We start from the raw sequence: 14,611 nt of genomic DNA on the forward strand, positions 1-14,611 counted from the left end.
GTTAGCCTAAGGGCTATCTCATTTCTCTTGGACTTTGATGATAAAGCTGGGGAATACATTTATTTCAAAAAAAAAAAAAAACCCTCCATTCCCAAAAGAATAATTTGGAAAGTCAGCAAGGGAGAGAGTAGGCATTGGAACAAAATATTTTTCGTTTGTTCTTGTGAAAATTATTCCCCAGCCATCCTGTCATCTACCCAACTGTTCAGGACCATAAGAAGTTTCCCTGGATCTGTGATTTCTGTAAGTTCTACGAGTTTCTATATCTGAACTTTGCTTTCTCTATATGTTTCTGGTAACTCAAGAGCTAGGCTGCTGTTTTTATACCTCATCAAGACAGGTTACCACTTTTTACTCTTAAATTTCAGATGCTATCATAACACCAAATGGGATGTTCTAAATTGATATGGAATAAGATATACCTGTATTTTATGATTTGTAAAAGATTTCTAGTTTAAGTCAGAAAAAGTTATAATTTGAATTTATTTTTAAGATCTAACAAGAGTTCATAAGTTCTGTGTCCCAGCCTGGACACTGACCATGGAAAAATAGATGCCTTTCTGAGCCAGCAACTGTTGATGCGTGCCATGCTCCTTGACCTTGCCATTCTGAAACACCACTATTAAGTCTGCGTTCTGGATGGTGGACAGGCGGTGAGCGATCACGATGCAGGTGCGGCCTTCTCTGGCTTTGTCCAGGGCTGCTTGGACACTCTAATGGTGAATCAGAACAGAAGTCTTAAACCTTTACCATCCCAGCAAAATGTTACCTTTTATTATGCATGTGTATTTTTACATAAATGGCATTATAGTCTAGTTAGTTCCTTTTTAGTCTAAAAACTAATTCTCACACTAAATCACAAGTATTTAAATTTTCTGTCCATGAATGTATCTTACTAGTTCCCTTGTATTATTTTATCTTCTAGTTTTTCATGATTAAGGTGCTAAAAATGTGAGGTAGGCAGTTTTCTTTTGAATGCTTTTCTTTTGGCTTATGAAATTAAGATCATTTTACAAAATTTGGAAACTACTGGAAGGAATAAGGTTGTTTTTTTTTTTTTTTACTTCAAAATATAACCAGTAAATTTCTATTTTTTTCATGACCAAAAAACTTCTACTGTACAAATGAAATGGAACTTGAGCAGAGAGGCCCCACCTTTTCACTTTCAGTATCCAGAGCTGATGTAGCTTCATCCAACAATAGGATTTGAGGTTGTCTGATGAGGGCTCGAGCAATAGCAATCCTCTGTTTTTGACCTCCTGAGAGCTGAGTTCCCTTATCTCCCACTCTTGTTTCATATTTCTGCAAGTTAGCCATTAGTAAAGTTAATCAAGTCCTAACCCAAAAAATTACTAATGGTATACTGCATAAACTTGTACTTCTTAATATTTGATAGTTCTACTTACACAGGAAAAAACATTTATAAACAAAAGTTGCTATAACAGCTACATAGTGATCCATTTAGTATTTTTCCCACTTAAGAGAATACTCATTTTCAGAGTCAAACTAGAAAACTAGTTACTTTAGTTCTTAGTGGTCTTCTGCAACCAGCAACTTGAGCACTGAATCCCCAAATTCCTACCATTCTCATAATGCCAATTGATCTTATGTGTTGGGTCCTAAAAAGATTAGAGATATTTAATGTGAAACATTCATATGACCCACATGGAGCCTAGTTTATTATTATACCAAAAACTTTAAGAAATACAAAAATTCCTACCCTGAAGGAATTTATAATGCGATGAGAAAAACTGAATGTATCACATTCAGTCTAAAGTCCAGTATGTACCAAATGAGAGGTATATGCAACATGCATATGAAAGATCAAAAGAAGCAAATAAAAATTATGGAGATAAGGGAGGAACAGAAGGGAGAAATGCATGAAGGAAAGACAGCTTTGTACATATGTTGGGAAGCTGGATCATGAGAAAGAACATTCTAGGCTGAAAACGTGTAGAATGAATAAAGAGCCAAAGAAGTACTGCAGCGCTTATGTAGTAATGTGAATTAATGTCCTAAAGTCCAGTATCAGCACAGTTTTTTTTTTAAAGATTTTATTTATTTATTTGAGAGAGAGCACGAGAGGGAAGAGGGTCAGAGGGAGAAGGAGACTCCCTGCTGAGCAGGGAGCCCGATGTGGGACTCGATCCAGGGACTCCAGGATCATGACCTGAGCCGAAGGCAGTCGCTTAACCAACTGAGCCACCCAGGCGCCCCTCAGCAAAGTTTTTCTATTAATCAAATCCTATCCTTGAAGTCCGTGACTACCTGTTAAGGGTAAGGCTAACTAACATGGAGGGTTTGAAAGGTTTGTTTTTCATTGAAGATTTCTTTCTTTGAGAGAGCACAAGCAGGAGGGGCAGAGGGAGAGGAACAGAGAGAATCTCAAGCAGGCTCTGCACAGAGCAGGAAGCCCGACATGTGGCTCCATCCCATAACCCTGAGATCATGACCTGAGCAGAAACCAAGAGTCGGACGCTTAACTGACTACACCACCCTGGTGTCCATAGGGTTTGAAAGTTTTTAAGTGTGATTGCTCATTACAGCAGAATACGAAGCTAGATCAGTACCACAAGATTAATGATCACTGCCATCACTTTTAGTGGCTTCAGATCATCTTTGCAGGAGTACTCACCTTTACCCATTACTGAAGAAAATCGTTTCACTGAACTTTTCCTTATTTTTCAAATCCATATTGACTTCACTGCACTTTGGCTACAGACAGAGCAGCTATAACAAGCTATCAGGGGAGAATTGGGACCATAACTGGAGAGTATATGTCCTCTCCAAAGGAATAAAATGCAACATGAAAGAAAAACCTTATACAGAAAAGAACTTAGAATGGATCATGGACTAAAATGTAAAATCATAAAACTTTAAAGGAAAAAAAAATGGAGAAATTCTTTAGGACCTAGAAGGCCTAGGCTAGGCAAGAGTTCTTATATTTGATACCAAAAGCACAATCGCAAAAGGAAAGATATTGGACCTTATCAAAATTAAATGGCTCTGCATATGACCCTGTTAAAGGATGAAAAAAGCTATCGACTGGGACAAAGTATTTGTAAACTATATATCTGACAAAGGACAGATATATATAAATTTCTCTCAAAACTCAACATGTAAAGAAAATTAGAAAATGGGCAAAAAACAATGCATTTCACCAAAAAGGAAATACAGATGACAAGTATATAAAAAGATGTCCCGGAGCTCCTGGGTGGCTCAGTCAAGCATCTGAGTCTGGATTTCGGCTCAGATCGTGGTCTCAGGGGCATAAGATTGATTCTTGCATCAGACTCCACGTGGGACACGGACCCTACTTAAGATTCCCTCTGCCCCTCCCCGTGCTAATAAAAAAAAATAAAGTCAACATCATTTGCCATTAGGAAATCCACCACAATGAGCTTTACTGCAGTCTATCAGAATTACAACAGCAAATGCTGGGGAAAAGGCAGAGAGTTTCATTCATACTTATTGGTAGGAAGGTGAAAGATGGCACAGCCACTCTGGGAACCAGGTGGGCAGCTTCTTAGAAAGCTAAACATGCAATTACCATATGGCCAGCAACTGAACTTGTGGGCATTTATCCCAAATAACTCAGGTTCACACTAAAACCTGTACAGAAATATTTACAGCAGCTTTACTTTTAATAGCCAGAACCTAGAAACCTAGATACATTTCAACAGGTGAATGGTTAACCAAACTGTGGTACAATCCATATCTATCTTACAATCCTAATCATCCTACTAAAAAGAATGCCACTAGGGGCGCCTGGGTGGCTCAGTTGGTTAAGCAACTGCCTTCGGCTCAGGTCATGATCCTGGAGTCCCGGGATCGAGTCCCACATCGGGCTCCCTGCTCAGCGGGGAGTCTGCTTCTCCCTCTGACCCTCTTCCCTCTCGTGCTCTCTATCTCTCATTCTCTCTCTCTCTCAAATAAAATCTTTAAAAAAAAAAAAGAATGCCACTAAAGAAGTAAAGAATGAACTGTAGATACAAGAACTTCAGGGAATTACACTGAGTGGAAAAAGCTAACCTCAAAACGTTATATATTGTATGTGTGCTTAATGACATTCTTAAAGTAAAAAATTACTGCAATGGAGAACAGTTAGTGGTTGCCAGAGGTTGGGTGGTGTGAGGACAAAAGGGAAGGGGGGGGTTGTGACTCTAACAGGGCATCATGAGGGATTGGAGTGGTGATGGAAATGTTCTCTATTTTTTTTAATAAGAATTATATTTATTTACAATGAGCTTGGTAAGTGCTAAGTAAATTCCATCTCCTGATAAGCTCATAGACTAACCCAAAGAACAACCTTGTGTAGAGGACCTGATAGGAGATACTTTTATTGCCTTGGAGAAACACTCAGAATACAACCTTGGGAGTATTAATCAGATTGTTCTAAGTTCCAGTAAGTCAGCAGTGGTCTCTCACAATTGTTTACACCGTTGCAAAATGGGGCCTGGCACAGAGTCAGCATTCAGTGTATTGGATGGATGATTTAATTTTATTTTTGCACTGCTAACAAGGAAATGTTCTGTATTGTGACTGGTTGTGGATACGTGAGTCTACACATGCAATAACACTGCACTGAACTAAATACAGATGCAAATGATTACAAGGAAAACTGGAGGTCTGAATAAGATCAGTGGATTAGATCAATATCAATATCCTGGTGGGGATATTGTATTACAGTTTGACAAGATGTCACTGAAGGAAACTAGGTAAAGAGTATATAAAATCTCTGTTCCTTACAACTGCATATGAATGTGTATCTCAGAATAAAAATAATTAAAAATCCAAGTACTATAAAGGATAAATCAAACATCACTGCTATCTGAATGCAGCCCCAACCACCAGTTTGCAACCAGAGATATGGTGCCTACAATTAATACCACTTCATTTGCCTCTCACTACATTTATCACATCTAGACCTGACACCTGATAATCTCAGTTGCCGATAAGGAACTTGGTATGCAGTTCAGTGTGTTGTTCAAGGTCCTAGTGCTACTACATGGAAAAGTTTTCTTGTAAGATTTTGTTTGTGTGCAACTAACTTTAGGAATGGTTTTCAGAATGAAAAGTTTGTAGTTCATTGTGATTTCATCGTAAGAAATTACCAGTTAACTTACATGGGGTAAGGTCTCAATGAAGGGATGTATGTTGGCTGCTTTGGCTGCATTCACAATTTCATCCTGTGATACAACCCGACTGTTGTCTCCGTAGGCAATATTCTCAGCAATGCTGCAGTCAAACAGGACGGGCTCCTGGGACACAATTCCAAGGTGGGCTCTGAGCCATTGGATGTTAAGTTTCTTTGCTTCTTGACCATCTAGGAGCTGAAAACCAAAGTCCACAAACTATAAGAAGGGCTTAAAAAGAAAAAAAATGCCCTAAATCATAAATTAACAGATTAACCATTTGGAGGATCGTGACATGGGGGCATCATTGGTTTGGGAAATACCAAGGCTCACAGCCTCTAAGCACTTACAGTGCTGGAGGCCAAAAAAAGGATTTTTATAGTGATTAGGCCATCCTTTCTTCATGAAATGATAGCCCATTTGGCCCTGTCTTTCCACATTCCTCTTTGTCCTTATTTACTCTCCGCCAGGCAATTATACCATCTTGCCTCTAAGAAGTCTGCAATTAGGTGTCCTACTCGTATCTGCTGTTCCCAGAATGATTCCAACATTTCAACTTGACTTTATTCCCCCCACCTCCAGGCAGCCAGATAAAAAAGCTCATCAGTAATATTGCCCCAGATTCTCCAAGCTGGTTACTTCCAGCCCTACCTCTACCACTCCTTCCCCTGAGAAGTACCAGCCTTAAACTTCTCCCATTTCTCTTTTTGACAGCACTGAGGACAAGAGTTCAATGGAAAGTGAACAAGCTCAAAGGACAGGGTCTTTGGGAACATAGTGGTGGTGGTGGTGGTCTTATTTTTTTTGTTTGCTTTAAGCAGGAGACATGTTGCTTCTAGAGGAGTCTTGGGATGTATCAGCTGAGAATGCAGCTTCCTTCTGGGTGAAGGAATAAAAACAAGTTCGGTTAGTCTTGATCTCTCCATAAAGAAAGAAATTCTAGCATGGTATCAGCACATCGTGTTGTCAAGCTGGTTTGCCTGTATTAATACCTGCAGAGTAGTTTTAATAGTGGAGGCATAAGATTTCCTGAAAAGAGCTAACTACACAAGGTTTAACACTTTGGTGACCGCCTAAATGGGGAGGGACTCCGAGGGCTTGGTGAGTGGGTGCCATCCCAAGGTAATGGGAGATGCAGGCGTTATCAGTAAAAGCCCAGAGTTCACTCATGGCAGAGAGCCAGAACCTAGATACTAGGAAATCACTGAGGAGAGCTAAGTATGAAAGGGCTGGAGATGAGGGTCCAAGTCAAAAAGCCTTGAGTTCCATGTTTGAAAGAGAGGGCAGAAGGAGGCAGGAGGGAGTAAGAAGGTACTAGCCTGTCTTGGGTGTCTGCCTAGAATTCTGGCCAGAGTTTGTGGCTCACCTTTACAAACCAGGACGTGAATATTTAGGAGGATCAGGCGGGCTCAAAAGGCCCAGGGCAGGGCAGAGGGTAGCTTCATATTGGGTATTTTTGGAACTGTACTAAACTCCAGCTGTTCTACCCTCTTGTCCCCATAACTTTGCCTGAGTATGGGTACCGGTTTGGTTTTTTTAGAATGTGGTCATTGCATCAACTAGGATTATAGGCCTTTATTTGTCCTAGAAGAATATTGGTTTATTAGCCATTTGAAATAAAACCTTGTATCAGGTGACTGACTTAAATCGTGCTCACCACTGTACCAGCCAGGGGGTCATAGAACCGCTCCAGGAGCTGGACCACCGTGCTCTTCCCACAGCCGCTGCTACCCACCAGAGCCAGCGTCTGGCCCTTCTTCACCTCGAGGCTCAGCCCCTGAAGCACCGGGATGTCTGGCCGAGTGGGATAGTTGAACACGACTTCGTTAAATGTCACGTTTCCTTCAAATTTATCCTAAAACAAAGTTTAATGTTGCTATTATGATTAGTCTGATAATAATTGGAAGAAGAAGGATTTCACAGAAACTTGACCAAAGAGTGTAGGAGAGGAACATAAAATTCACATTCAGTCTAAGTGTCGGTACAAGTAACTACTGAAAGCAAGCTGTTGTTCTATAAAATGAAGATGGGGGTAAAATTTAGACCAGACAGAGTCACATTAGAGAGAGATGTTATCCAAACTCAATTTCTGGTCTTTTAGACAAATATTTAGATTTCCCAAGTGATGGTTCTGAGGCTAGAGGGAAGCCAGTGGCCCAAGGCTCAAAGGCTTGGGAATTTGGCACAGCATCTACCTGAGGTCTCAGGGGACAGCCCTTATCTCAAACCCTGGCCACCTCTTTAGCTTATTCACAGGGCACAGGAATTTTCTCAGCACACGAAATCCACGATAAAGTCCCAGAAAAGCTGTCTACGTATCCCGCTGCTCATGCATTAATACGGGCAGCAGCTTGTGTCATACAAAGAACACTCAGATCTAAATTTGAGTTAACTTTGGAGATAGCATAGGATTATTACTCTTAATGTGAATAAAGTTGCTTTCTTACCATTTATAACTTGGTCATTACAAAATGTGATTAAAGCCACATTGCTATTTGCCTTTACATACAGAGTTACATGCATATACCTTCATGCAGCAATAATTAACATTTTTCATGGAAATTACTCAGTTCTAGTACATCTGGATTTTTTTTTTTAACTTTTCTTGAAGTTTATTATTACGGGGGCGCCTGGGTGGCTCAGTCTTTAAGCATCTGCCTTCAGCTCAGGTCGTGATCCCAGGGTCCTGGGATCGAGTTCCGTGTCAGGCTCCCTGCTCAGAAGCAGGGAGCCTGCTTCTTCCTCTCCCTCTGCCTGCCGCTTCCCCAGCTTGTGCTCTCTGTCAAATAAATAAAATCTTTAAAAAAAGTTTACTATTATGATTTTCATTCAATACACGTGGTTTTAGTTTTAAATTTAAAAAAAATTAGGTAATAAACTTTATGCCTAACGTGGGGCTTGACTCATGACCCAAGATCAAGAGTCACATGTTCAACTGACTGAGCCAGCCACATACCCCTTTCTTTACTTTTGATGTGCTCAACTTCAGAATCCTTGAAACCCCCTATGAAATTTTATTTTTTTAAGATATTTATTTTTATTTATTTATTTGACAGAGAGAAAGCACAAGCCAGGGGAGCAGGAGCAGGAGAAGCAGACTCCCTGTCGAGCAGGGAGCCTGACTCGGGGCTTGATCCTGGGGCTCCGGGATCATGACTTGAGCCGAAGGCAGACGCTTAACCCCCTGAGCTACCCAGGTGTCCCCCACCCCCCGCCCCCATATGAAATTTTAAAATGTTAAGAACGTTGGCCAAATATTAGGCCTATAAATATCACAGAGTAAGCTAAATATAGGTCAGTGTAATCATGACAATTTTTTCCTGTGGTGATCATGGAGCAGATAGCAAACCTTGAGGAAAAATTAACCAAGCATTCGTCAGGCGGCAGAACTCACAGGCCTCAGGCCTTCTTCACTGTAGCTGTCAATCAGAGGTGGTCTCTCCAGCAGCATGAATAAGTGGGCTGCCGACAGCTTGGCTTTAGCATAGTCTGGAGCAAAGGAGCTGGCGTGTCCTAGAGCCACTGCACCGAACACAATTGCTGAGAACACCCTGGACAGAAGTCGGGGAATTAACAACTTAGCTTCTATAATTAGCTCTGTGAGGTTCCAAAGTCCAAATACGAACCGCTTACCAGTGCCCATGTTCTCTACTCCCACAGGCACCCCTCCAATGACCCCCTGCCAAAACCACTACACACATTTCCATGAAATTCCATTAACCAAAGAAACCTAGAGGAGAGGCCAGAGTTCCTGCAACTTTCCACAGTTCTTGTCTTTCGGGAGGTGGCTGGTAACTAACTTGTGACCTCCAGCAATTTTAGTGACTGGTTCTATACTCTCTGGACTTGAGGGGACTGAAGCACAGAGTGCTGGAGGGCCCTCGTCAGCGTCGGACAAGGAGTGACGCTTCCTACTGCATCGCTGGCCCTGACTGCCAGTTCGTAGTTTCTCCTGTGCTCCCACACACCCAGTACTGCGCGCTGCAGTTACAGAACCTGCTTAGGGAAAATGAGCCTTTACTACAACCCGTTTTTCTCTTACAATTAAGGGAACGATTGGCGCTACACTGAGAAAAACATTCGTCCTCAGCTAAGGTTCTGTTTTCCAGTGATACGCTCTTTGAAGACTGGAAAGAGATAACATCTTTTAGGAAGGGCTTCAGATTCTGAGATCTCCATCTCCAGGAGGCTATTTACTCCTGAGACCTGAGCTCCCCGAGAACAAGGGGAGGGGAGGAAATTGTTTATCTAGTAATACTGGAGAACTTAAAGAAATGTTTCATTTCCCAAACTTCTAAATCGAAGATAATAAAATGTGTTTTAAGTACAGGGGAAGGGGGGCAGGAATGGTGGGTATAGTAAGGCTCTCCCTTAAATACTTGGTTAAGGTTGGTTACCAAAAATTAAATTTTAAAATAGTGATGAACAACCCACATGTTGCTTGCTGCCTAACTTTCTTATATAGCCTATCATCGAGATTTAACAAAGAAGACTAAAAAGTTGTCTTCCAATTATCTAGAACTTAATTTTTTAATGGTAGAAACAAAAAACAAAAAAAAGCAGGGCCCATTTCCTCAGTGATACTCTTCTAGACAATAGAAGTACTCTAAGCTGTAATGCCCGGAGCTGGATATTGCCATTTGTCCCTCCGAAACCACTCTCTGCTCCCTACCCACCTCTATCTTGTCCCACCCCACTCCCTGCCTGAGAGGCTGACCTTCCTGACCTTCCTGGACTGCATCAAAAGGTTTTTCCTGTCCCCTGGCTTCTGAAGGGGTTTGGCAATGACAGGCACCAGCCGGAGGTGAGGGCGTTTGTTGGCTTCTTTCTGGTTAGATTGTGCGGGTGGTGTCCCTGCCCCAAGGACCACAGAAGTCCCCTATGCTGGGTTCTGAAAATCCTTCCCTCCTCTTGCCCTTTAGGCTGAGGGTCTTACTGGTTTGTAGCTAGGAACTGCTTGGTAGTTGACAGCTCTCCTGGGTACTGCTCACCTTAACACTTCTCACACTTTTGTAAACAGACCCTTTAGCACTCTCCTTAGTTACCCCATCTGAAGGGATATTTGTTTCCTGCTGGGATACTGAATGATATGAAGATTATATATACTTTTTTAACAGTTATTTTCATTTTGGATGAAAACACTTTCCTTGTCCTCCCCCTGTTCAAAAAAGAGGCTGTCCACGACTACTTTAAGATCATTCCACCAGAGCAGAAATATGCCAAGCGGTCTTAAAAAGAATGGCTTCCCTTTCGCAAGACAGAAACACAACCTAACTGAATGTAGTTAGCATATTTTGAAAAGACGAATGCATCAATTAGAAAGACCACTGGTTAGCCTTGGAAACCAAGACAAAAGGAGAGGCTACTAACCCAAATGTTGGCAGGGTCATCTCAGGCCCAGTCAGGGGAAGAGGGCTTTGCCAGATTTCAGTCAAACATTCCCATCCCTTTATCAACACCATCTTGTGGTTGCAGATCAATAGTAAGCTATTTAACCCTCTGGTTTGAGTCCAAGGTAACTAGCAGTTTTCTCATTATGATTTATTTCAGCCTACACTGCACAAAGTTTGCTATCCTCCTGACTGGAGTACTATGCATTACTACAATTCTGGTTTATGATCTTTTTTTATGAACTTGGTTTAGTCCACTTGGATTATGCAACTGTACTTGTACTATTATTAAGATCAGATTTCTGTGGTAGATTCAACTCTGACCTCATTTTAGAACAAATGAGTCCCCCCCCAACTCTCCAATTTTGCATAGACCTACTAAAACCACATAGAATCTTTTATTTTTAAAATTACTTACAGAATAACATCTCTAAAGTGCATATGTCCATTCACAATGAGGTAGGCGCCAAATCGAAAACAACCAGCATAGGAAAAATACATAAATGCTTGTGAAATACTAAAAGTGATTCCATAGATGTGTGCCTTCTGCACAGAATTCCTGAAAGGCAAATTAGTATATTCATAATCATCTCTTTGGCCTCTCTTAGCACAGCTTCTAAGTGTGGTGGACCTGGGTATATATTCTGCCTCCCTTCTGTTAGTTTGAGTACATGACAACTTCTCTGTGTATCAGTTTTCTGATTTATATAATGGGGATAACCAATATGATGCAGAATTGAGAACTAAACAAACAATATAAATGTCTAGCATAGTGCCTCATATTGATTTTTCAATTGACAGTTGCTGATATTATTACATGTTAATATCTAGTCAATCAGAAATTCAACCCCTATGATATAAACATGACTGTTGAATAAAAAAATATGGAGGATGTCAAAGTGAGAACTAAAGTTTGAATTGTCTGAATGCGATTTCTTAGGTATTACCTTATCTTCTGTGACTAGTTATAGTCTCATGTCACAATTCATGTTTCAGATTCAGAAAAACAGGGTCACTGAGGTACATACAGACACACATGAGAAGTTCTTCCCTGAGCTAGATCCCACCAGTCCCAATACAGTTCATTTTGCAATATTTTCTAATTAGACCACATGCTATCCTTTATCAGTATAGCTACTTTATTATACTTTGTATTGTACATCCTCCAAGAGAACAGTGATTTATTTACTCCCAGATTAGAAGGAAGGCATTTGGAAAGACTTTGGAAAAATTCAAACTATTAACTGATTTGGATATTTTAATTTACATGCTGTGAGAATGGTCTTACCTTACTTAAAATTATTATTTTGCAGTGCTCTTCCATCTTTGAATTATAATCAAATTAAAAATTAGCTCTTCCTTAAGTCCCTTGAAGTTCAAATTAACCATAAGTCTTAGGTAATGGCACATATATATTTACATGATGCACATATATTTACATCAAATGGAGAGAAAAATGTACTTTCATTAAGTATATGTAACTAAGGAGATGGAATAAAGTGAAAATCTCACTTTTCCCTTCTCAAATTTGTAAGCATTCAAGCTACTGTTCTAGTCTGCAAAGCTGTATAGTCTAAGTTGTGTTCACTTTTGTTAGTGTTAAAATATATTCATTTATAAGAACAGGTCCTGGTTGGAAGCAAGTAGCCAATCATGCCACTGGGAGTTTCTTAAATTGCTCAATTATGAACCAGTGAAATAGACTAGGCATGGGTTTCATGAGGAGGTTGGATCTGGTCCTCATCCAGAGAAAAAAAGGGATACTCTAGCCAAATACTAAGTCTCATCCTTAGTTCAGTCTACACAATTCCAAGAAAATGCGAGTTTGAAGAATTCCCTGCAATATTTTCCATCGCCCAGAGAGGTTGTTGACGCTGCCTGCACCGAGGAGCACACACTGGCACAGTCGTCTGTACCTGTTCAGTCTCGGAGACCCCCCCCGCTCTGTTCTTTTCACAAGAGATGTAAAAATCTGGGAGGAGGAAAAGATGGCAGAGGAGTGGGGACCCTATTCCAACCAGTCCCCAGAATTGAGCTGGATATCTACCAAACCACTCTGAATACCCACGAGATCAGCCTGAGATATAAGAAGATAGATCTGGATCTCTAGAGAGTATCGCAGTTGGTTGGTTTTGAGCTATGAAGTGGGGAACCATGATTCTGTGGGCAGATATTGGAAGATAAATGGAAGGAGGGAGCTGTGGCGATCCTACACCACTGGTGAACACTAGCCTCCCGCAATGGGGATGGGGCACAGACTTGCAGACGGGTAGCGATGGGGAAAGGACTTTAGGGTAGTCCCCCGGACTGAAACCAGGAGCAGTGGGACCGCACATGTGAACTGAGGGCGGCTGGCAGTTTTAGAAGTACAAAGGGCGGAGACGTGCCCCAACCTGGAGGCGTTGGGGCGAGGACTGGGAGCACTGCTGAGGGGCGCACAACCCAGGACACTGCAGTTTATAGCAGCACAGACAGAAACGAAGGGATTGTGGCCTGGAGAGCTCACTGGAGAACAGACTGCGACCTCTCTGCTCTGAGGCAGAGGGTTGGAAACGGTCTCTTCTGCTCTCTCAGAAGAGACGCAGAAAACCGCCAGGGAAAGCTGCCAGAGAACAAAAGCCCCCTAAAAAGCGGTTTTCACTGAGCCCACCCCCCCCACAGGGGGCAGGGCAACTCCGCCCAAACAGGGTTGCTTGAGTAACAGCATGGCAGGCCCCTCCCCCAGAAGACAGGCTGGGAGAACAAGAGGCCAGCAACCCTAAGGTCCCTAAAAACAGGTGCATCTTGCTTGGGTTGTGTCAATAATTTGGACTCTGTACACTCCCTCAACCACCCCTCAACAGAATGACTAGGAGGAGGAACCCCCAAAATAGGAAAGACTCAGAGACTATGACTTCTGCCACAGATTTACAATGGAGACAGATATAACCAAGATGTCGGAGATGGAATTCAGGGTAGCAGTTGTGAAGACGATAGCTAGAATGGAGAAATTGATTAATGGCAACATAGAGTCTCTAAGGGCAGAAATGAAAGCTGAGCTGGCACAATTTAAAAATGCTGTCAATGAGATCCAATCTAATCTAGATAATCTAACAGCTAGGGTAAATGGGGCAGAAGAACGAATTAGTGATCTAAAAGAACGAATTAGTAATCTAGAAGAACAAATTAGTGATCTAGAAGACCAGTTGACAGAAAAGAAGGATAAAGAGGAGGCCAGGAGAAACAACACAAAATCCATGAAAATAGAATCAGAGAAATAAGTGACACCATGAAGCGTTCCAGTGTCAGAATTATTGGGATCCCTGAGGGGGTGGAGAGAGAGAGAGAGAGGACTAGAAGATGGTATTTGAGCAAATCGTAGCTGAGAACTTCCCTAATCTGGGGAATGAAACAAACATTCGTGTCTTAGAGGCAGAGAGGGCCCCTCCCAAAATCAAGGAAAACAGGTGAACACCCCGGCATGTTATAGTAAAACTTGCAAATCTTAGAACCAAGGAAACCATCTTAAGGGCAGTTAGGGGGAAGAGATTCCTTATGTACAGAGGGAGGAACATCAGAATAACATCAGACCTATCCACAGAGACCTGGCAAGCCAGAAAGGGCCGGCAACACATATTCAGGGTACTAAACGAGAGGAACATGCAGCCAAGAATACTTTATCTGGCAAGGCTGTCATTTAGAATGGATGGAGTGATGCAGAGCTTCCAAGACCGGCAGAAACTGAAAGAATATGTGACCACAAAGCCGGCCCTCCAAGAAATATTAAGGGGGGTTCTATAAAAGGAGAAAGACCCCAAGAGTGATGGAGAACAGAAATTTACAGAGACAACCTATAGAAACAAGGTCTTCACAGGCAACACGATGACAATAAATTCATATCTTCCAATAATCACTCTCAATGTGAATAGCCTAAATGCTCCCATAAAACGGCACAGGGTTGCAGACTGGATAAAAAGACAGGACCCGTCCATATGCTGTCTACAAGAGACTCATTTTGAACCTAAAGATACATCCAGACTGAACGTGAAGGGATGGAGATCCATCTTCCATGCCAGCAGACCTCAAAAGAAAGCTGGGGTAGCAATC

At 41.7% G+C, this 14,611-nt stretch overlaps 1 protein-coding gene across 6 annotated transcripts in view; it reads right to left on the reverse strand.

Moving 5' to 3' along the window:
• Positions 1-465: 465 nt before the first annotated feature.
• LOC112824854 (phosphatidylcholine translocator ABCB4) overlaps positions 466-14,611 on the reverse strand; it is a 58,335-nt gene continuing 44,189 nt past the window's right edge. For 5 of the 6 annotated variants that reach the window (XM_073898743.1, XM_073898742.1, XM_073898740.1 and 2 more), the window contains 6 exons: positions 10,944-11,084; positions 8,530-8,686; positions 6,793-6,990; positions 5,127-5,333; positions 1,156-1,302; positions 466-713 (listed from right to left, as the gene is read on the reverse strand). In XM_073898743.1, coding sequence (XP_073754844.1) covers positions 507-713; positions 1,156-1,302; positions 5,127-5,333; positions 6,793-6,990; positions 8,530-8,686; positions 10,944-11,084 — 1,057 coding nt within the window. In that variant the 3' untranslated portion in view covers positions 466-506. Of the gene's footprint in view, positions 714-1,155; positions 1,303-5,126; positions 5,334-6,792; positions 6,991-8,484; positions 8,687-10,943; positions 11,085-14,611 lie in introns of those variants that run through there. The other variant, XM_073898744.1, reaches the window with a different exon arrangement.

Source organism: Callorhinus ursinus, unplaced genomic scaffold, assembly GCF_003265705.2.
Source record: "Callorhinus ursinus isolate GAN/ISIS: 27379988/994484 unplaced genomic scaffold, GSC_fseal_2.0 scaffold12, whole genome shotgun sequence".
Lineage (NCBI taxonomy): Eukaryota > Metazoa > Chordata > Mammalia > Carnivora > Otariidae > Callorhinus > Callorhinus ursinus.